This window comes from Protomyctophum parallelum, assembly GCF_964188405.1.
Source record: "Protomyctophum parallelum genome assembly, chromosome: 11".
Classification (NCBI taxonomy): domain Eukaryota; kingdom Metazoa; phylum Chordata; class Actinopteri; order Myctophiformes; family Myctophidae; genus Protomyctophum; species Protomyctophum parallelum.
Window position 1 is genome coordinate 39742999 of NC_139707.1, and position 22326 is coordinate 39765324.

A 22326-nucleotide genomic window follows, 5' to 3' on the forward strand; every position below is an offset into this window, starting at 1 on the left:
CTCTTTGAAAATGTTTTTATGACATAATGACTTGATGACTCTCAGCCGTTCACAGTCACTCGATCTGTCCCAGACAGTAGCTACCAGTCAGGGGGCAGAAAAGGGCAAGGGGCAACAGTCTGTTATGATGCGTTAGCATGAAGCTAACAGCTACCGCATCATAACCAGAGCCTTATATATAGCATAACAGACTGTTGCAACATTTTCTTCAGAGGAAAATCAAATGTCTTCATCTAAAACTTTAAAATAAAAGTCCACGAGTAGGGCTACACCACACCATGAAAAGACACCACTGTGTCCATTTCTGTTAACCGGTACTTCACTGTGCTCTGTGCGCGCTGCTGCATGCAGGGCAGTGCAGCGCAGACACCCATCACGGGCAGGAGCAGGGAGCGCTTGATTTGTTCATAAACTATTCTTTTGCCCACCCACCCCCAGCATACCCATAGTATGGGCTTTATAGCCTACTGACAAAACGGGCGGAGCCGAGAACAAAACAAACAAATGCCCATCCTTGTAATGCTGCTCGCTGCGGCTTCTAGACAGAAAACCTTTATTATTAGCGGTCTCTCAGTGTCGAATATTATAAACTGATAAAATTATTATGCACAGAATGTTTATGGCTTTCATTTCCCCATGAGCCTTAAAAACCTCATCAAATTTAATACCTACGGTCAGATTTGGTCAAAGTTAAGACAAATTAAGACCTTAAATTCACTATCCTTTATTTAAGACTTTTAAAGGACCCGCGGGGACCCTGCCATCTTACCCGGATTCGCTTGAGCCAGTCGATCTCGTTGTTGAGCAGCACCTCTGCATTAGGCAGGTTGATGTTGCTGTTGTAGGCGTAGTTCAGAAGATGTCGGAGCAAGGTGAAGTAGTCACCTGCATGCTTGGCACGCTCCTTTGCTGTGCTCTAGACGGACAGACACACACACACACACACACACACACACACACACACACACAGAGAAGACAAAAATACATTCAGTTGTGTAGTGCTGGAAGCAGTGGAAAAACTTTAAAATGTGGATGTTTAGAGGACATGTCTCCATGCCTAAGACAACTAAAAAGAGTGTGGAAATGCAGTACCCTAAAAACACAGGCAAAGCCCCAGCAGCTCTACAGCAACTCACCCCTAGCACAGTGAAGAGGAGTGTGATGAAGAAAAGGAGGGGTCGGTGTCCCATACAACACCTGGTGGCCATGAGGAAGAACTGTTCCTGGGCCATCTGACGCACAGACCTGGTGGTGAATGCACACACGGTACCAAACGTCACTCAAATCCGAGCTAAGTGGGTCTACACAGAGGACGAGGAATTCATTTTGCCTGTTGCAGCGGCTGGTAGAGAAAGAAAAACAAAACACGCCGCTATTCTTGTACATACTTGCTGTGGCAGTGCAGCAGCAGGTCTATGATGAAGGTTTGCCAGGCCTTCTCCTTGCTGAGCGTGTCCAGAGCCGTGGGCATGAGGGCGAAGCAGAGTGTCATCACCTCCAGGGCCTCGCAACACACCTGCTCGTCCTCGCCATCTGGCTCCTTAGCCGCATTCGTCTGAAAAGGAGGCGCACAAGAGACTCTTAATAACACGTTGTTGCCAATCAATCTGCGGAACCCAGGGTGACAAGAGGAACAGGAGCGGCGTGTTCCATTTTGTTGCCTTTCATCCAGTGAATGGCGGTAAATGAAAATCACAGGTCAACACATTAAACCATGTGTGATTCCACTGGCTCAGGTGCTAATTAGTCATCTCGGCATGCTTACAATCAAAGCGCTTTATTCTGCACACATAATTACCACTTCAGAATGAGCCGATGGCAGGCAACAAAACATATATGGAAAGGGTACCATGCCACAATGTTCTTAAATGTAATTTGCACGTCTAATTCTATCACTTATAATAACAGTAATACACGTTTGTGTCATCTGTATATAGGTACTTAGTTGGTTTCATTGGCAGATGAAAGCAATAATAGATGCGTTTGAATTCTTACCTTCTCATAGATTTTGCTGATTTCTTCATTGGAGCTGAATACAAGTTGTACTGTACCACAGCCCGACGCCCATACTATCTTCTGTACCGCCCGGATCACACAGATGTCTGGGATGTACTTCGACGCCTGGAAGAAGTTCTAGAGGACAGAACAGCCACATGAAAGCTATGCCATTGTACTGTCTATGTAACCTCTTAACCACTAAGCCAAAGGGAATCCTGGGTAGCAACTCTGCTCTACACAAATACGTTTTCGTGAACTCGTATTGTACTTTCCTTACCAATACTCCAAGCATTGCCATGTTCCTATTCTGATATGAAAGCATTTTACATGAATTTATGTTGACATACTGTTTCAATAGATATGAAATAGATTCTGAACCCTAACCAGGCTTCGAGTCCTCACCCACTTATTTTCACTCTGGACTGATATTAAGTGCTGAGCATGTAAGTGGCTCTAAAGTGGCTTCTCCCACTTGTGCAGTTTCGCAACATTACAATGTAGTTTTCCATTTCATCCATGTATGAAAGAAGCTATTTAGCTCACATATTTACTTGTACAGGATACACACATTATCCTACATAAAGGTTTATCCTTCTAGAATAACTTGTCAATGCTATCAGCGTTCAATATGCTAGGTTAAGCTCTACAATAACCGTGGCTTCCAGATTGCCCTCTATAAAACACATCGGGTACCCTCTCTCTCGTCTCACCTCGTCAGAGATCTGTTGGGCTAGGCGGATGGCTACGTTGCGCAGCATGCATTCTGAGGCGGGGTTGGGGATGTTCTGCAGGGCACTCTGGAGGACCAGGGCCTGGTCGTGAGTGGCCTGGTTAATCTAGGAGATAATAGGAGAGAGCATGCAAACTTGTCAACAAGAAGTCCGTCTAAAAGAGTCTGTCAGTCAGTCGGTCCATCTCAAACAACATATCTCAAGAAGAAGGCTGGATTGTCATTCTCAAAATGTAATGGCCTGATTGCCACAAAAAGTACTGTGAGTGCACTTGCATCCAGTGTCTGTAGCCAAAATATCAAATTAACAATTTTCCATGTAGCCCAACACAACAGAGAGCACAGCACAGTAGGTTTGCAATGGTTCAACCTGAGTTTGGGGTAAGGAGCCTCTAGAGCAGTGGTTCCCAAGCTGTGATGCGTGCACCGGTTGTGGTGCACGGACGCCTTCTAGGGGTGCGTGACATGAAAAGGCTAAATGGTGGCGTTATGGTTTTATTTTAAATATATTAATTTAACATATTATGCCAATATATGGCAAGCATATGCAGAATATAGCCTATGCTGCGATATATGCCATATATGTGGATAAATAGGAAATGTATGTCTCTGTATAGCTTATGCAATTTATATTTCCATGCGTGGGGGTACGTCAGCTAGGTCAGGAGGTAACAGGGGGTGCATGGCCAAAAAGGTTAGGGAACCACTGTTCTAGAGCAAGGGTAAACCATGTATTTGTACCACCCGCCCATACGCCTTTAGCCTAAATATGTAATATTTTGTACATGTATGTAATATATGGTTCGGGAATTTCTTGATCCAGCTCTCGATTGCATCTTTGGCCACCGACCGTGGTGTTTTTCTTTGGTAACTGGTCTGGTTTGTCCGTCCGTGAGAATGATCTTCCCCGCTACGAGAGAGCTGCTCGGTAAGGTTACATCGCAATCTAAATGTAACTCTGCGTCCGCAAGGGTACAGATGGAAGTCATGGAACCAAATGGACCCGTGGTCCATGTATTTGTACCGCCCACTCGTAGTGTACTATTAAAGTAAACCGTTAATGAACAGGCACAACAGCTCAAATCAGTTTGGGTGCCTCAGCCTCTGCATGCAAGGGCTTGTGTGATATGTGTTGTCTTGTACTGCTGCTTGTTGGAGGCGGACCTGTCAGCTTTGTCTGTGCGTGAGAGAGAGAGAGAGAGAGAGAGAGAGAGAGAGAGAGAGAGAGAGAGAGAGAGAGAGAAGTGTAATGGCCGTCCTCTTCACGTTGGTCGCGACAACCTCCCTTTTTATTTTTCTTGGTTGCCAATGTGTGACTCCAATGGCACCTTCCCACATTGGGTCGCGACCCATAGTTTGAGAACTATGCCATCAGGGCTTTTCACCTCCTTTTTTGTTTTACATTTCAGATAACAACAACATGATTTATGAGGGACTCAAACCGGTTCTACAAGGTATGCGTCTGCAACGAATTGTGTATGTGGTCTAACCGGTGAGACGGGGACGTTGCCCTCGGCGTTGGGCTGGCAGGCCTCGGCCACGGCCTTCACGTGACCGAAGCCGACGGCGGTGAGCAGCAGCTTGGCGATCTTCAGCGCGTTGAGGTAGGCGCCGCGCCGCGTCTCCATGTCGGCAGACGGCAGGAAGTTGTTCCTGGTGAGCATGCTCAGCACCAGGGGCAGCCCGCCGCTCTTCAGGAAGTTGTACTGGAAGTCGCTGGCCTCCTCGCCCAGCGTGGAGCTGGCAGGCATCAGCAGGGCATACACAACCTGGGAGAAACAGTAGTTGGGGGAGGGGTTATTGAGAAGTCCATTTTCAGGACATAAACGACACAGGAGGTTGATAGTTGAATTGTGTAACCCGCATTTTAATCAAATATCCTACGCTGCCGAGATTGTTGTATTACCTTTAGAGCATACGCTGAATTATTTGGGCTTTTGATCCGTGAAAATCCGGCGAAAAAAGTTCTTTGTTTGTTATGAACCGATCGCACCACAAGACCCTCCTCCATGAGGAGTTGTAGTCCGTTCATTTGCATTGGCCTCAATTTCCCAGAAGCCCTAGCAGCCCACAGCATGTGTTGATTTCCGGTTTCGTTGTCAAAACGAAACCATCTAGTCTCTAGCTCCGCGGCAAAGACAGTTTCTTTTTATTTATTACAATACGGCGGATTAAACACATAAAACAAAAGGCAGGAATGGTGTAAAAAGCACACGCATCGTACCCTGGATTAAACAATTTGCGGCAGTCAAACTGTTAAGGAAGTTTAGAAAGGCAGAACCAACCTGACAATCAATATTGATGTTTTTGGGCCACAAATGTTCTTTTTGGTTCTTTATTTTCTTTTAGACATATTGTTTAATGAACTAAACTGACGTGAAGACACACTGAGACCCACCTCGATGAGGTAGAGCACTTGTGAGGGCGAGGGGCCAAAAAAGCGGGAGTCCAGTGTTGGGCTGAGGCTGTTCTCTCCCAGCTTGGCATGATCCAGACACACTGCACGCAGGTTCTCCACTGTAGTATTATCTGCACACACACACACACACACACACACACAATTATAATGAATTGCATTTTTATAGCGCTTTTCCAACTGCTCAAAGCGCTTCACAATGGTTTATTGATTCACACATTGGGAGGTGAAGCGGCGAACAGTCACTTCCCACATTCACACACCAATGGTGGCGAGCTCACACCGACAAACTCATTGGAGGCAATGTAGGGTTCATTGTCTTGCCCAAGGACACTTCGACATGTGGACAGGAGGAGCCGGGATACGGAACCACCGACCCAGGGATCAATGGACGACCTGCTCTACCTCCTGAGCCACAGCCACCCCAACATACACATAGATAGTGAGCTTCACAAAGTATTTGTGTGTGGGTGGTGCTTAGTATAACCGAGTGCATGAGTGCGTACCAGGGGGCATGAGCTTCATGAGTACCCGAGCTCCGTCTCGGAGCAGAGGCATGTTGAGGTTACAGCCCAGGTCAGCCACCTGCCACAGGAAGGAGATGTAGCGCAGGTGCAGCGACATGATCTGGAAAATATGGCAGGGTTATGCCACTGCTGTTCACACCCCACTCTCCCCCCACCACGCCCCTCCCCGAACCCAGACAAAAGCACTACTAACACACTGCTAACTCAGATACGTGTTTATCCGCATGCGCGTTTAACACATTCTGGGTGGGAACCCCTGTTTTAAGGATTATGTTTTACTTCTATTGAAAAATAGCAGATCTACGAGATTGTAGGTCTGCTATTTTAGAAAAGTCGTGAAAATGTGGGGCATTTCTTCTTTCACAGCGAACGTTTTTTAACTCAAATCTTTGCTTCCGGGTGGTCACTGGAACTACATATTCTCAGATGGGGGTCGGTGAGCAATCACATACATACATACATTTCTGGGGTCCTTGACATGAAATATTGAGCACCACTGATATAGACACATAGGTATTTCAGAAAACTGTCAAGATTTCTTTTAATTTCGACACCAGGGCCTAAATGGGTTTAAACTTACCACACCGGGCAGGCAGCTCTCGACCTCAGGGTTGGGTCCATCGCTGTAGTGGTTGCCGTGGTTGCCAGGAGAGCCAGTGGAGGAATCGGAGGAGCTGTCCGGGCTGGAGGGCATGTTGGCGCTCACCTGGGTCAGCTTGGCTGTGATCAACTACACACAAACAGGACTACCATCACTCTGTGTGTCAACTTGCATTCGAGCTGGATCAAGTACTGTATGTGCATTTTTTTTTTACAGTTTTCTGCATTATTTGTTTGCAGCGACCAGGAGAAGTCTGTAAAACCTCGAACAGCACTGTGTTTGCGATCACTTTTCACCCATTTCTAGCCATCATCATGTATTTACAAAATACGATAAGAAAAACGTAACTCTTACAATGTAATGCCCAATCAAGTCACCTTCATTTGTTCCTTCACACACACAGTTAAAATGTGTAGAGAACACGTGTCATTACATCAGTCTCACCGTTTTATCCTTCAAATTGAGCTGTCCAATCAACTTCCTGTCGTCGGCTGGATCAACCACCTCCCCGCCAATGAAGAGCTCTATCTTGGTGTGCGTGGCGTTGGCCTTGATCCGGGTGAGGATGCCGCGTCTCACCGAGCCAATGGTGTCGTTGGTGTGAGACCAGATGTCCAGGTCGTCCACCTGACGTCCCTGGTTGGGGAAACGCACAATCAATGTGATGTGCTTCCCCCGGAAAGCCCTGGAAGAAGAGAGAGGGGACAGAAAACAGTGGGATTAACGTTTGTTTGGAGAGGAATCGCATGAATTTACCAACTACAATATATATGAACAACAGTTGTTGTCTTGGTGCTATTGGCAGAAAGTAGTGATGCACCGAATATTCGTCTGCAGAAAATATTCGGCAGAAAATGGCTAAAAAAGCATTTTCGGCCTATTCGGTTTCGGCCCAAATAGGCAGAAAATATATCACCGAATAGTGTATGCAATTAATGTATTCAAAAGAGCTGAATAAATGTTTTATGGACCCATAATAGTGATTATTATTTAAGTTAAGTTAAGTTTTACCATAACTAATAATTTATTTCCCCATAAATCAGGTAGCTTTAAGGTACGGCCATGACAGCAATGGTAGGAAAAAAGATATAAAATATTAATCATATTCGGTATTCGGCCAACTGTTTCCTATACTCGGTATTCGGTTTCGGCCAAGAATTTCCCTTTCGGTGCATTCCTAGCAGAAAGACATACATATTTGCATGAAATAATTAGTATGTCACATAAAGTCGGGGTGGTAAAATATTGTTTTTGAGTAAAATGGCATCAGTCTTGCCCTTATACCTGGACATGGGCAGTATCGTCCTCTCCTCGTGGTAGTCGCTGTCACACTCGTTGATGTACTCCTTGAGCACGGTGAGCACTCGGACCATGCGGATGGCCTCCTGGCGTGCACAGTTGATGCTGTCCTTGTCCCCGTCCAGAACACACAGGGTGTCATAGGATGCCTTCAGACGGTCAAAACACGACTGGATGAAGTCCTCATGGATCTCCACCTGCGGGGCAAATAAATGCATCATTCGAGACAGGAATTATTTCATTATGTCAAATGAGTGGAGACATCTTTTTATCTGCCTAATTTTGAACCCAGTGGATAACAGGGCAAGAGGACAAAAAGGGAAGAAGCTGATTATCTAAAAGAGACAAATTAGTCTCTCCCACCTGATTGACTTGTAGTTTTGGTCCCAGGTTGGTGTAGATCTCTTTCAGCAGGTCTATGGCTCGGCTGGCGATGTCGTCGCTTCCTTGAATGACCACCTGGGGGTGTGCAGATGGAATAACAGTAGATATTAATAATGGTGCTTTGGCCCTAGTCTGCATTATCGTCTGTCTGTGGAGTGTATGCGTGTGGCTCTGGAGCAATGACTCATCATCCATATCCTTATTATAAGCCACTCAGGACACAAGAGGGAGAACACCGAGGCAGAAGACAATGTGTTTCACAATATAGGCCAGCAACAACACAGGCCTCGGCATAGTGAGAGAGAGCACCGAGGCACTGAACAGCTTAATAGATTATGGAATATATCACTGAAATTAATGATAGCTAAAGCTAAACTTGTATTTACAGCAACGGCAAAAAAATAAATAAAAAACAGTTGCAGGAGATGGAACAGATTCAAAGATATCAAATATACATCTGGAGTAGGCCCTGTATAACCACCGTGTTACATGGTTGGCCACAGTACAGCTCATTTGATTCCGTTCTTTATTCAAGCACATGCACACAAGAGGGGGAGATAATCTCTCATTTTGCTTCCAGCGGAGATCATGATAATTCGGACATATTTGAAAACCCTCAGTCAGTCACTATGGCACACCAAAAGCCAGGAGGACAGAAGAGACAACGTTATCGGCCTTGTAGGGCACCACAGCCACCATGTAGGACACGAGCCAGCAACAGAAAAGTCTCCAACAGCGCTATTGATTACCTTTTCAATTAATTGACCAATTGAAAAAAGTGCATTATTATTTTGACGTTAAAAAAAACATATACATATATATCAACAAATGAATTAAAGGACCACTTCACCACTTTTCAACCTATCTTCATATACTAGGTCCTCACTAATCATGAAAAAAATGGCGCAATTTTTTTCTACTCTGTCTGTGTCTCATAGGAGGGCTGTGGGCATTTCAGAAACCATCTTCCAGTGACATCATCGATGGGGAATACAAGCTAATAGAAACTGCAGGCCTTCTAGGCCTGAAAAGTTGCAATGCAAAAAAAAAATTGTTTAAAAAAGAAATCTGCCTAATGTCACTGGAAGACGGTTTCTAAACTGCCCACAGCCCTCCTATGAGACTGAGTAGAAAAGAATCGTGCCATTTTATCATGATTATTAGTGAGGACCTATTATATGAAGATAGGTTGAAAAGTGGTGAAGTGGTCCTTTAACCACTTAATGTACACTAGGTAATAAAATCAAGTGTAAAGTACAGACAACCAGCAGGAGAGGAAATGGCAACATCGGCCATTAAGGAGAACTGCAGGGGAAATGGCTCTTCCTTACTGGCCTCATCATTTAAAAAAACAGATGCTTGCTGCCTGGTTTCTACACGTACAAGAACGGCGAATATGTAGGTCAGAGAGAAACATCAAACAGAAATTCTCAACAAGCATAGCAGCTCTCCTTCTCCGTTGCATAGTATACTGTATATTACAGTACATGCCAAATATAAAACCATTACTTCCAGCAGCTCCCGAGATGATGAGGCAAGCATGTGATCAGTAGCAGGATGACTCTAAATGCCTCATCTGTGGTGTTAAAGCTTGATCTTTTGGCTTCATGAAAAACGTGAAACATTTCAGTCCCTTACCCTCCAGAGATAGTCCAGGCCTATTAGTTCCAGGTCATCCATCATGTAGGCCCTGCGCTTGGCCACCAGCTTGCCCTCCCTGCAGTTGACGGCTTTGAAGAACCTCTCGAAGCACTTCATGCCATTCTCCGTTAGCAGAGACGGGTCGAGCTGCAGAACGTTGTTCTCAAAGAAGTCCTTGTTGATATCCGGATCGAGGTCTGGCTCGTCGCCCATCAGCTTAGAGTACCTGTCGGGGGAAAAATCGGAAAACCTTACGTCAGGACAGGGATTGACCAACTAGATCAATTGATCGATGTTTTAAGGGCCTTGCAAACGTGAAGCGAGGAACGCAGGCGTTGTTGCCTGGATCAACACCGGTCTCCTCCAGGTCTGCTGAAGAGAGGCACAACAACGCAAGCATACAAAAAAGCTAAACCGAATCCAGGTCTGGTGAGTCGCGGGCACGTAACGAGCACGCGCGCAAATAATTCACGGGACCGCGCTCACGAAAATACGCTTGCGTTGTCGCACCACGACTACTCCGAGCAAAATCACAGGTCTCATTGAAAATGAACTAAAAGGCCCTTTTGCAAGGCCCTTTGTGATAGCAATTCAAGTGAGCGTTTGGGAGAAGATGGTAGAAGTCGACAGTACCATTTGAAGCAGGCCTCACGGTCACAAAGATACACCGCGTTTTCAGCCAAACATTTCCAGATCTGTTTGGCCTGTGGGGCACACAGCCACAACTGACCGTCCTTCAGTAGGAACCTGTCGAAAAACATACCAAGGACACACATCAACTCACATTCGCAAGCTTAAAAAAAAAAAAAAAAATCAGCAATCTTCTGATATAAGAATGATCAGATGACAAATTAAATAACTTGGTTAACTGGATGGAACAGTGTGTGTGAACTGTGAAGAGAGTAAAAAAAATTCTGTACCTCAGGAAGTTTAGGCGCTCCTGTACTTCCTGGACATGGCTGTAGCGGCTCCCAGTCCTCACCGTCTGAGGATCAAACTCCGCCTGTTCTGCTACATTAACATAGACGGAGAGACCGTTAGGCTAATCGGTCCACTTGGATGTACTGCAAAACCGTAGACATTAGCAATACAACTGTGTGCCTGGTGATCTTTTTATTTTTTTTCACGATTTTGCAACCCAGTTTTTTCACCCAGTGCCAATTATCTAATGTAATCCTGGGCGCTACACTTCCTCTGCCAACCTGGGGGGGCAGCGGACTGACCTCATGCCTCCTTCTATGCATGAGGAGTCTAAGCTGCTTCTTTTCACCTGACAGGGGGGAATTTCCCTGGCCGGATGTAGCGCGTGGAAGGAACACGTTATTCCGACCAGTTCCTTTCCCCTCCATCAGGCGCCCCGGCTGGCCAGGGGGAGGTAGTTTTAGAGACCAGGATTACTGCATGTTTTTGTGCGCCCCCAGCACCCACAGCGTCTCCAGCGGGAATCGAACCCAGGACCTTCTAGCTGTGAGGTGACAGCACTACCGACTGTGCCACCGTGCCCCCAGTACCTGGTGATCTTTGTCGTGCCATGGCGGCCTTACCTTTGGAGAATTGCCTCATAGTCTCCATGTAGGCAGAGAGGTTCTCCGCCACCAGGGTGACCAGAGCGTGGTTATGCTGCAGTTGGTTAATCAGGTCGTGGCGGTAGAAGACGTGAGGACTCCTCTGGGTTTGGCTGGAGAGAGAAAGAGAGAAGAATGGTTGAAGGTGAAAGAAATAAACATGTAGAGGGGAAGTGAGAATCTGTGATGGGTCAAGGCATCTTGCCATTACGTCATATTTTTTTATACAGTTTATGTTAAATTTAAACCAGAGTGGGATTTCTTGTTCTGAATCTGACAAAGCATGAAGAAAGCAGCTTTGGTATTCCATGTGTGCGTGCGCGCGTGTGTGTGAATATATATGTGTGGAGCATGTCTAACAACAAGGGCACAAAGATTTTTTTGTTAATCATGAAAGGACATTTCCTGTTTTATTCCATGTGATATTCATAAAGTATGTTTGGCCTTAGAGTAGTCCAAGAAACAAGACACGTCTCATGACTCATCACTATCAATAAGTGAGAGTCATACCGGGAACAGCTGTTTCAAATGACCCGTGACGATTAGTTTGGTTACTAAATAATGTATTTTTCCTGTTCTTCGAGGGGCGCTAGCCCCTCCTATGATCAGCTTTTGGTGTGTGTGTGTCTGCAGACTTTGTACTACACAAACATGAAATGCCATTGACAATGAATTGTGTAAACACAAACATTTATGACAAAGGTGAGGACGCCAAATTGTGATTAACCGGAATGAGATGATGTATGATGTTGTACGTGCACCTCACTTCACACAGGTGTGATTTCTTTATTATTATCGACAACGGCTACATTGTGCTCCTCAGAAGAGTACTACAAAACACTGAATATCATATGGGGAAAAAGTGAAATATCCTTTAAGCTGCCGAATTAGCAAAATGTCAGTAAGCGTGCTCGAGTAACATTCCCCCAAACTTTGCCTCAGTGATTGGAGCTGAAAGGAGCTGGCATCAAGGAAAATCAGGCTCCATCTCAAAGAGATTATACCATGCAGCGTGGACTGGTAGATCAAATAATCTTGTATGTGCGCTGAACGAGGAGTCAGTGTCATCTGAGATTAAGCCCGAAAGAGGATTGCTAAAGCAGATTCATGATAAAAGGTGGCATGAACACGTTGTGTAAATAAGAGTAGACCCCTGAATTAGCTTACAACTTACCCCACTAAGATCGTTTGTATGTTAATTGGCATTTTCTTTCTGAAAAAACAACAAGTATGTATGCTACATATTTTTGCTATATTGACTAGAAAATCACCAAATCAGTAAAACAAATTTGTAACAGCTGTAACACTGATCAGTCAAAGCCGTTAATTGCTGTTATTTTGCATTGGCGTGAATATGGTAAACGTAGGTCACTACAGACCAGACTATTGACAACAACGCTTATTTATCACGAGTTGACATGCCTCAGCGGCACTCAAAATGTGACTAAAATGGCAGTGATGTCAGTTGGTCAAATATGTGAAAAATGAAGGCCGAGCTGTATTTTTGTTTTCTTTAGGGACGTACAAGCTCTATGTGCAAAGAACATGCCATGCTGAGCTAAATACAATGGTAGTATTATCCTGAACTGTATATACTGTAATGATTATGGTAGAACAACCCCCCCCCCCCCCCCCCCCCACCACAGTTTATACATATCAGAACCCACCTTTCAATGTCTGCTTAAGCAGTCCCCTCTCTCTGCTTTATTCAACCACTCGCTTCTACATACTGAATGAAGTAGGTTCCACTCTAGGACATTTACCTAAGGTTCTGCGGAGCTTCTCCAAACAGGCTGCAGATCTCCCTGATCTGCTTGAGAGCAGGGATCACCCACTTGTCGTTGGTGCGCAACTCCTCTATGAAGCGGTCTATCCATTGGATCTTCTGGGTGTCTCTGTCCTGTTAAGTGAAATTAATAATATCAACACCTCAATTGTCCATATTACCTCGTTTTGAAGAAATAATCCAGCATTTAAGGTGAGAACGTTCTCTGTTCCCAATAAAGACATTTCAACACAAATGTTTGGCTGAAAATCCAATACACATAACGCGCACTACATCGTCAGTTGTGTGTTTTTGACCGGCTCAGACTTAAATAATTATTTATTAAGTATTACTCCTTTTGCACACTGACATGTAATTAATAATTGGGAGCAGGTGAGTAGATTTCAATATAATGCGCATTTTAAATTTATTTATTTAGTCTTAATATACTCATGTGGGATTTGTCCGTTTATTATTGTCAATTAATTTTAATTAATGCATTTTTTTGTGCATTTTTGTTTTAATTAAATAAATAAAACAGAAACATCCCTAAGCATCATCTGTGTGCTGATTTGAAGGCAGCCCTCTGATGTCAGCTTGCCACCCCAAAAAATATACACTGTACCTGTGAGCAGCTGTAGTCCAGAATCTTAATGTGGGCACTGAGAGCCTGGTCCATGATGTCCACAGGCACGTCGTCGCTGTGTGCCAGGTTCCAGAGCAGGTTGAGAACCTTGTGGGCCATCACGCCGTCCTTATCGTCCTCAGCAAGGCGCCGGATCAGCTCCAGTAGCTTCTCGCGCTGCTTTTTGCTGGCGTTGGTCCAGCTCGCCTGCAACCAGAAGAACGGAGGTCAGGGCAAACATAATATGGGAATCGTGTTCTATGAAAGACAGTCTGAGATTATGTCGTAATCTAGAATAATCACTGTTTAATTACAGTGTCTTCCTCACCTTGAAGCAGTCAAAGAGGTGGTCGAGTTGCTCGGGAGCGAAATCCCAAGCGAGCTTGGCCAAGAGGTCATGGACATTTTTCACAATGGCCTCATGCTTGCCGGCCTGGACGAAGGGACAACAGGATAGCTTGGGTCAATAACATCTTAAAAGGACCACTTCATCACTTTTCAACCTACCTTCATATTATAATTGGTATATATTCATATATATTCATAATTGGTCCTCACTAATGTTCATGATAAAATGCCACAAACTTTTCCTACTCGGTCTGTGTCTCATAGGAGGGATGTGGGCAGTTCAGAAACTCGTCCACCAGTGACATCATTGCTTTGCTTTTTACTCCAATATTATATTTTTAGGTCGCATAGAGTAAATGTTAGGCACATTAGCGATCAAAACGGTAGCAATTTTGAGTCATGCCAGAAGGGGGGAGCAGTTAGGGGTTAAGTGTTGCTCAGGGACACCTTACCACATTACCGGACCAGGAATCGGTTTTCTTAAGTCTCGGTCTAAGGAGTTTCCTTCATTTTTTTATACAGTGAGCGAGTCTTTTTCTGTCAATATTTTCTGTCAATAATATACATGCATCATGATGCTTAGGTATATTGACCAACTGTGTGAGACGGTGTGCCTAAACACGACGTACCTGTGCAGCCCAGATGTTATCAAGGTCCTGCATGGTAAGAGCTTTCTCTTTGATGACGAAGCGAAGGATCTTCTCCAGTTTCTCCACATACTGTGGCTGGTGCAGACTGTCCCTCAGAACAATGGACAAGATGTGGTTCTGTTGGATCCACTCCTGAGACAGTCGAGATAGAAAATTCAATGAGGGAATACAAGATACATTTTAGTGACATATAGTGACTCCAATATTTTCAGTTGATAACATCAGCAAATACTTCTGCGTGGCCTATTATGAATCAATTTACAATGTCAAGAATTTAAATATACTATTATATTGACGGAAGGGGTAAAAAGGCGGAGACAATTAAACCAATTAAAAGGCCACAGTGGCGTCAGATGAGAGGCAAAAAGTTGTTGAAACTCACCGCCATGCGCTCTGCTGTGAGCCACTCCTCCTCCTCAGGGTTATGTCGGTGAGTGTAGTAGGACACACTAGAGATCACCTTGTTTACTTCATTTAGTGCATTCATTTTGCCATTAAAAGAGGAAATTTGCAATAACCTGGGAGGATGAAAAGATGTGCACAACAAAGAAAAGTAATCAGCTACTTATCATGGTCAAAACATGACAATGTTCGTCGCCGTGTTTTGGGATAAAGACCGTAACCTTATGCCGAGGTCAGAAAATGCTCACCTAAGAATCATTTTTAACCTAAAAATCTCTAAATTCTTCACAGTCTCTTCCTGGCCTGGGACTCGTGAAGCCAGGTTCTTCAGAGACTTGATTATCATGGACAGTGCGTCGTTTTTGGCTTCGTTCTTGGCCTCTTTTTTCAGCTCCTCGTCCGTGAGGCTCTCCAGAAACTGGGGGACCATCTCGATGACCGGGAGGAAGTACTTCTTCACTGTGTGCAATGTGAGGAACTCGTAACACTGGCCAAAAGGCCTGGAAAAGAGAGGCAAAACACACAGTCAGGACTTGGAAAGACGAAACCAGTGAGTTACAGTTGGCCCAAAAAGGTCTATCCATAAAGTAGCACATGAACATTGTGTACAATGTTGTCCACGTTGTAATTCACTGAGGCAAACTCACTTGATAAGTGCGGCGATGATCTGGACGTTCAGTGCTTGTCCACTCATGAAGCGATCGTGCAGCATTTGAAACCCGTTTAACGTGCCAAATTTGTTTATTAAGTCCACCAACCAGCCCTGATAAAAGAAAGAGCAGAAGATTTAGAAAAAAAGACACTGTTAAACTGCATCTGTTTTTCCAAAATGCCATCAGAGATTGCCAAAATGTGTTTCTGGTTTTGCCAGTCAATGTATTCTTGTCTAGGGATCGATGATTTCAGAGATAATCGGGACATAAAAATGCCATATAATAAGATTTGGACACTTGCGGGTATGGCAGCACAAATGTTGAAAATCACAATCTCGGTTCAAACATCTGTGTGATCCAATTTCTAAATAACAATGATTCCATTGACGTCACGCCAATCTATTCTAGTTGCCATTGTCAATCATATTTCATCACTTATGGATGCAATATAAAAACTATCAAAAGATCTACAAGTCCACCTCGTTTTGCATCGCAACACATTGTGAGCTTGTAGATACAATACTTTCGGCGAGCAACGCTGCCGTGCAACAAAATATAAGCTACAAACTCACAGTGTGTCACAAGCGCATTAGAGCTTGTAGATATATTGTTTTTAAAATTTTGAACTTTTTCTACCTTTATTATTGACAGGACAGTAGGCTGACAGGAATATGGTGAGAAAGAGATGGGGAGTGACACGCAGCAAAAGGCTGTCGGGATCAGGACTCGAACCCGCAACACGATGTCAGGCTATCGTGGATTGTTTACGTTAGGCGCACATCACTGCTGTAAGAGGGAGCATAAACTCTACAGTATCTACAGTACAGTAGTACCTTACTGAGATACGGTACATCTAGTGCAGTAGCAGACTACTGTATTTTAATAGTCCTAGGCGGCTTTTAATCATTCTTAATTTATATTCGCTCTCACAGAAGGATTCTCTGTTTGACCAAAGCCCAACGCCAGGCTACAGGTCCTGTATACCAGGGGTGCCCAAAAGGTAGATTTCAATCTACCAGTAGATCACAAAGGCTGTGCAAGTACCAAGTAGACACAGAGATTAAAGCCACCTATGTGGCCTTCATCAGGCTATCTTTATCTTGAACGATAAAGATAGCCTGATGAATAGGCCGAAACGTTGCCGTTTCCCTATTAAAAGTTGGTTCACTGCATTTGAAGACAATGTGCGGTTTGTTTGTTCCTTTTTCCATTGTCGGGCACTGTACCCTCTCCTACGCACCCGTCGCCTGTAGGTGTGCAAATTGCAAAAGCTTTGCTTTTTTTGTATGTTTAATTGTAAAATCATTAATTTTAAACAACTGGAATCGGCCGATACCGATGTGTTTACCGATTAATCTCCCATCAACAATTTACATGCCTACTCTGAACCGTGCTCTGAGAGTCTGTGTGCTTCTCTCTCAGAGGGAGGAGGAGGAGGGGCGAGCGGGCCACAGCTGCTCTTAAAGAGACAGGCAGACTACCAAGCCTGCATGCGTTTTGACGGCTTTGGTCATCGCTACACACCGCCTTAGTATTTTTTTTGTTTTTGCATATCTGCACTGGTCTCGTATGCCCTTTATGAAAGACGGAAAACTTTAATCCATGTAGACCACATGACAGATATTCATGTTTAAATATACATTTTGGAATCTGCCACTTGAATTTAGGTGACTTGATTCAGTTGATTGACATAAAAAAAAGGGACTGTAAGCTCAAACCAGGAATGCAACACGTTTTCAATGATGTTGTGCACAAATGACAATAGCAATACTACTAAGTTATATACAACAACAACAAAAACATCAATTCCATTTCACCCTCTATTTCCCATTAAAAATGAGTTTGTCTTGCATGCAACGCCAGCGCTGCTATTCTAAAGAACTACTTTCAGCAATGGGATCATCATTTTTTTGGTGAGTAGATCTTGTTGATCTGGTCATCTTGAAAGTAGCTCTCAAGTCAAAAAAGTGTGAGCACCCCTGCTGTATACTCTATATGGATTCATTCCAAGAAGAAGAAATACAGATCAATTATTGATTTGTAAGATGCAGAAACTGCCCATTGTCCAGAAAGCTGTCCCTATGGCAAAATCTCAGGAGACCGCGGACAATCCAGAAATGCCACTTAATCTTACATAAGCCTAAAGAAAACCATGTTACATGTTGGACTGTGTCTTAATAAGATTCGCCTGAGATGGATGGCAGACATTTGCAAAGCAATTTCAGCTCATACCCAGAATTCTATGTTATTTGAAGACCTATTTCAAGCCTTTCTCCAATTTGAAAAATAAAGCCATTAAAGACCAAAAGCTAACAAATCTATCAACCACGTTCCAAGCAAAGGTTGTCTTTAATCAAAGCAAATATGACGCTGAATTTGGAATGCTTTAAATATAACCATTTAGAATATGCTGACATTTCAGGGATAGTGAACAAACAAAATAATAATAATGATCTTAAAAGTTTGGGGGAGAGGTGTGTACTTTAATGCTTGATTATTATTTTATTATTATTATCATCATCATTATTATTAGTATTTTGTAAGTGCAGATGCTACTGGTCTTTGATTTAGTGTTTTGAGTGGATTGGAGAGCCTCTATGTTTTTTATGTTGTAAGTGTATTGTTGTGTGTTGACATGTACCGTTTTGTCTATGTACTGTATTCATTGTGTTGTGCCTGAGGACGCCCTCTAAAACCAGATGATGCATCACAAGGGGCTTTCCTTTAACCCATTTTGACCTGGGAACGATTCTACAAATGCCTTCTAAATCCTAACAGTTTTCTGAAAACGTTGTGTTTCTATGTCAGTCGTTCTTCGACTTTTCAAAAATAGCAGACCTACAAGCTCGTAGCGCGACACTCGGTGGCGTGCTATGAGCTTGTAGATCTGCTATTTTTCAATAGCTAAAGCATAACATAATGCTGACACCAAAAGGGGTTCCCGCCCCAAAATGGGTTAAATACATTTTAAATAATAAATGCGCCAAAGCTCTGTCTAAGTGTCCGCCTGTAGTTCCCCTATCACGACTCCATGCTCAGTGTGCTTATCGGCAAGGACCCCGAGGACGTGATGTGCCATGTGGAAATTCGGTCGAAATCAGCGGATCTCAAAAATATAGATCAAATCTGCAAATCCCCATATGTACGTATATCCCCATATATAGACGGACGTCATCATCACAGGTTGGCCTAGACTCCATATATGGAGCATGCCTGACACGGAACTCCATATATGGGCAATTGGGCATAAAAGGACACGGACACACAGACAAACAGGTAGTCCGACAACGTGTACAACGGAGTATAAATAGGTGAGGGAAAGCATTTGCTAATTCAATCTTTCCCCAAGTATAACAACACAATAATTGGGGGACTGTGCTGTGCCGCCGAAAACCCAAATGACATTTCTGAACAACAGTTATTGCAGGATATTTTTTTGTTTGAATGTGGGTAAAAATCAAGTGCCTAGCATTACGTCTGTGTGGCAGTAGCCTGGGGTCCACCTATGCTTTCTATGGCATAGGCAGCTCCCGGAGAATAGACACAGCTGCGTGACATGAGACTGATTAATTAGAGCGACAGAGAGAGAGAGAGGAGTGTGTGTGTGTGTACGTGTGTGCTTCAATTTAACAAAGGTGCAGACGATCAGAAATCAGCAGAGAGTGATCGACGTTTGCACTACTCTATGCCGAATTGAAGTGGTCTCGGTCCCAGACTTAATTTTTCTCCCAGGAAATAAAAACGTCTGGGTTTCCAAGGCTAGTGTGGCAGCATCTCACCTTGGGTGAGCGAGGGTCTGGGGGACGGGCAAAGAGCTCATCGTCAGCCAGCTGGGCCCCGGCGGGGACAGTCTCCGAGGGCCGCGTGCCATTATAGATGTGGAACTTGCAGTGGGGGTTGGTGGCCATGGCCAACAGCTCCAATAGAGGGAACCAGTCCTGAGAGAGCTTGGCCACACACAGCTCCACCAGCCGGTGTGTGTTGTTGATGATACACCTCTATGGGGAGAAAGAGGGGGCATTAGCCATGACACCAAATGACCCACCTGATAACATCACTTCACACACACGAAACATCAGTCGAGACTAAAAGAAGACTCTCTTACACGAAGAGAGCACATAAGTTGCCATCCTTTGTCCTAGTCGCCAAGCAACCTAGTACAGCCTTCAACAATCATATTCAACTGAAGAACTAAAATACTCTTTACAGCCCATGTGTTTCCAGTGTTTCCTTTCGCTATGTGTAGGACTAGAACACAGCTCTGGAGGAACCAGATAGGTGAAATCAATATGGCAATGACTCAACATAGCTGTCTGGGGGGCTGGGAAGGCTTCAAACATATAGCTTACTGCATTTTATTGTTTGGGCGTACTAATGAGAACAACTAGAGAAGATCTGGTGCACTAAATGAGAGTGTAGTCGTAGGTATCACATTTGATCAATTACATCCTATTCAAAACAATGGTTTTTGGCGTTTTGTGTCCACAGTCCGACACAGTCTGCTTCACTGCTCAAGTTTTGGCAGGTCAATCTCATGAAGTTAACGGAATAACTCAGCCATGCCTAAATTACTTTTAACAAAAAGATCATTGATCACCCATGGCTATGGCGGGCATCCTTCAGCTCTGAGAAAAGCCAAACAGAAAACCCAATTTGCAGACTCGAGCTGGAGAACCAAATACAATACAACCACTGAGATAACAAAGAAAGGGGATGAATCATCCCAGAGAAAGCAATTAAGTCTGCCAGAAAGTTCTTATTTCCATAATGAACGTCTTTCTTCTTTTCTTTTTGCCAAGTCATGTTTATGTATAAACAAACAAAAACAACAACTCCCAAGACCCTTTGCTATTTTACGCAGAGGAAACATGGTTATCTATAGGCAGGATCAAAGTCTAACGACTCCAGTCAGTTGCCGTTTTGTATAACCCCACCTACATAACATTTGCAACAGTAATCTTTGAAACAATCTTTTCTGCTAAATGTATTCAACAGCTGGCTTTAATTATGCCATGTAATTACAAATAAATGATTGTAAAGCCGATATTCATGAAATTGAATCATTCTCCAATAAAAGGAAGATACGAGTATAGCTCAAAGTACCAGGGCATGGAGTTGAACCGAGAACACTCACATGAATCTCAAACTTCCAACCACTGACTGCCTCATCCGTCAGGATCTTAGTGAAGGAGATGGTCAGACCATCCCGGAAAAACCTCTGGCATGCCTCACACTTTACATCCAGTCCTGCAGAGAAAAATAAACCATTCAGAGATGCCTTCATTAACTGAGGAGCGCTGTACAAAGTGATCTAATAAACATGCACAACATTTGGAAACTTGCTCTAAAGTAACATTAAATAAAACATGCCACATGGTATAAGATTTGTTACAGTTTCCTTTATTTAGCTCTTGGCCAAATGAATCGATGATCAGCATAAAAGGGGGATCTTGTCCATCAATCTGTAACGTTATCCGACCCGTACCTTTTTTACAAAGATCTATAGCAGCTTCCAGGAGGACTTCCAGCTCTCCCTTTGGCAGAACTGGAACAACCCAGCGGGGCCTGCGATAAAAAGCAAAAATGTGAATGTGAATTCATAGGAAGACAGACTCACAACTTAACCCATTTTGGGCGTGAACCCCTTTTGGTGTTAGCATTATGTTATGGTTTAGCTATTGAAAAATAGCAGATCTACAAGCTCATAGCGCACCACCGAGTGGCGCGCTACGAGCTTGTAGGTCTGCTATTTTTGAAAAATCGAAGAGCGACTGACATAGAAGACATTTTTAGAATCTGATCTCAGGTCAGAATGGGTTAAGCAAAGGACACGTTCTAAAGTGCATGTGTGTGTGTGTGTGTGTACCTGTTAATCATGTCATCCAGCTTGGCCAGGTCCGTGTGAGGGAAGGCTGGCTCCTCCTCCTCCAGCTGAGGGGGAGCATCCCCCTGGCCCGCCTGGTCATCTGGAGGGCTCACTGGAGAGTTCTCATTGGACGAGTTTGGAGACGACGTCTGGAGCGTTCGGAACAAGACAATAAAGGCAATATATAAATGTGATGTATATACCTAGTTATTTTCCATTGCATTGTCCCAGCTTTACACACAGGCCTTTGCCTTTCCATCAGAACAAAGTACCTGGTACCAGTTTCTTCCCGGCTCTTTTTAGTACCCCCGACATCCAGGTTCCAAGCGAGCTGAGGCTATATTGACACATTAACACAAGTCCACATTTTATTCTGACCCCTCCACGAAAAGGCCTAGTTGTCCTGACCCCTTATCCATCATTTATACATTATGGATAATTAGTGTGGACTAAAACTGTTTTTCGTCTGTAGTACTCAATTGATCTATGTGTAAGCCTTCTGATTGGTTCCTGTCCGACCAACCAGCAGGCTCCTCCCTCCTAGGCCTGTCACAATCATTACATAATTGCAATTATTTGATAAAATCACAATTATTTTTGCTTAATCGTCATAAGCGTCTTTCCACGTAGAAAAATGTTCATACATTTTCAAACATTTTCCAAAAATTGCAGAACTGACAGCTTACACAATTTCCGCTATTTTTTTTTTGCAGTGGCACATCCGTATGTTTTAGTGGGTTTTATGAGTTGGAGGCCAGAATTGTGTAAAGATAAACAAATAAATACTTGAAATAATTTATGTTGTACGCACTGAATCTATAATCTATGAAAGTTAAACTTTTTGAATGGAATTATG

At 43.8% G+C, this 22326-nt stretch overlaps 1 protein-coding gene across 12 annotated transcripts in view; it reads right to left on the minus strand.

Moving 5' to 3' along the window:
- Window positions 1–22326, minus strand: part of usp9 (ubiquitin specific peptidase 9) — a 53319-nt gene that overhangs the window by 17002 nt on the left and 13991 nt on the right. For 5 of the 12 annotated variants that reach the window (XM_083776489.1, XM_083776499.1, XM_083776488.1 and 2 more), the window contains exons 3-30: window positions 21471–21619; window positions 21090–21169; window positions 20739–20851; window positions 19384–19602; window positions 15599–15714; window positions 15200–15451; window positions 14932–15067; window positions 14529–14681; window positions 13880–13984; window positions 13552–13758; window positions 12925–13061; window positions 12336–12374; window positions 11141–11274; window positions 10517–10607; window positions 10230–10343; window positions 9594–9846; window positions 7935–8030; window positions 7557–7768; window positions 6717–6957; window positions 6252–6401; window positions 5651–5771; window positions 5127–5257; window positions 4219–4497; window positions 2709–2834; window positions 1996–2133; window positions 1389–1555; window positions 1137–1245; window positions 770–916 (exon numbers count right to left, since the gene is read on the minus strand). In XM_083776489.1, coding sequence (XP_083632615.1) covers window positions 770–916; window positions 1137–1245; window positions 1389–1555; window positions 1996–2133; window positions 2709–2834; window positions 4219–4497; window positions 5127–5257; window positions 5651–5771; window positions 6252–6401; window positions 6717–6957; window positions 7557–7768; window positions 7935–8030; window positions 9594–9846; window positions 10230–10343; window positions 10517–10607; window positions 11141–11274; window positions 12336–12374; window positions 12925–13061; window positions 13552–13758; window positions 13880–13984; window positions 14529–14681; window positions 14932–15067; window positions 15200–15451; window positions 15599–15714; window positions 19384–19602; window positions 20739–20851; window positions 21090–21169; window positions 21471–21619 — 4215 coding nt within the window. The remainder of the gene's footprint in view (window positions 1–769; window positions 917–1136; window positions 1246–1388; window positions 1556–1995; window positions 2134–2708; window positions 2835–4218; window positions 4498–5126; window positions 5258–5650; window positions 5772–6251; window positions 6402–6716; window positions 6958–7556; window positions 7769–7934; window positions 8031–9593; window positions 9847–10229; window positions 10344–10516; window positions 10608–11140; window positions 11275–12335; window positions 12375–12924; window positions 13062–13551; window positions 13759–13879; window positions 13985–14528; window positions 14682–14931; window positions 15068–15199; window positions 15452–15598; window positions 15715–19383; window positions 19603–20738; window positions 20852–21089; window positions 21170–21470; window positions 21620–22326) is intronic. The other 7 variants (XM_083776490.1, XM_083776496.1, XM_083776493.1 and 4 more) reach the window with 3 other exon arrangements.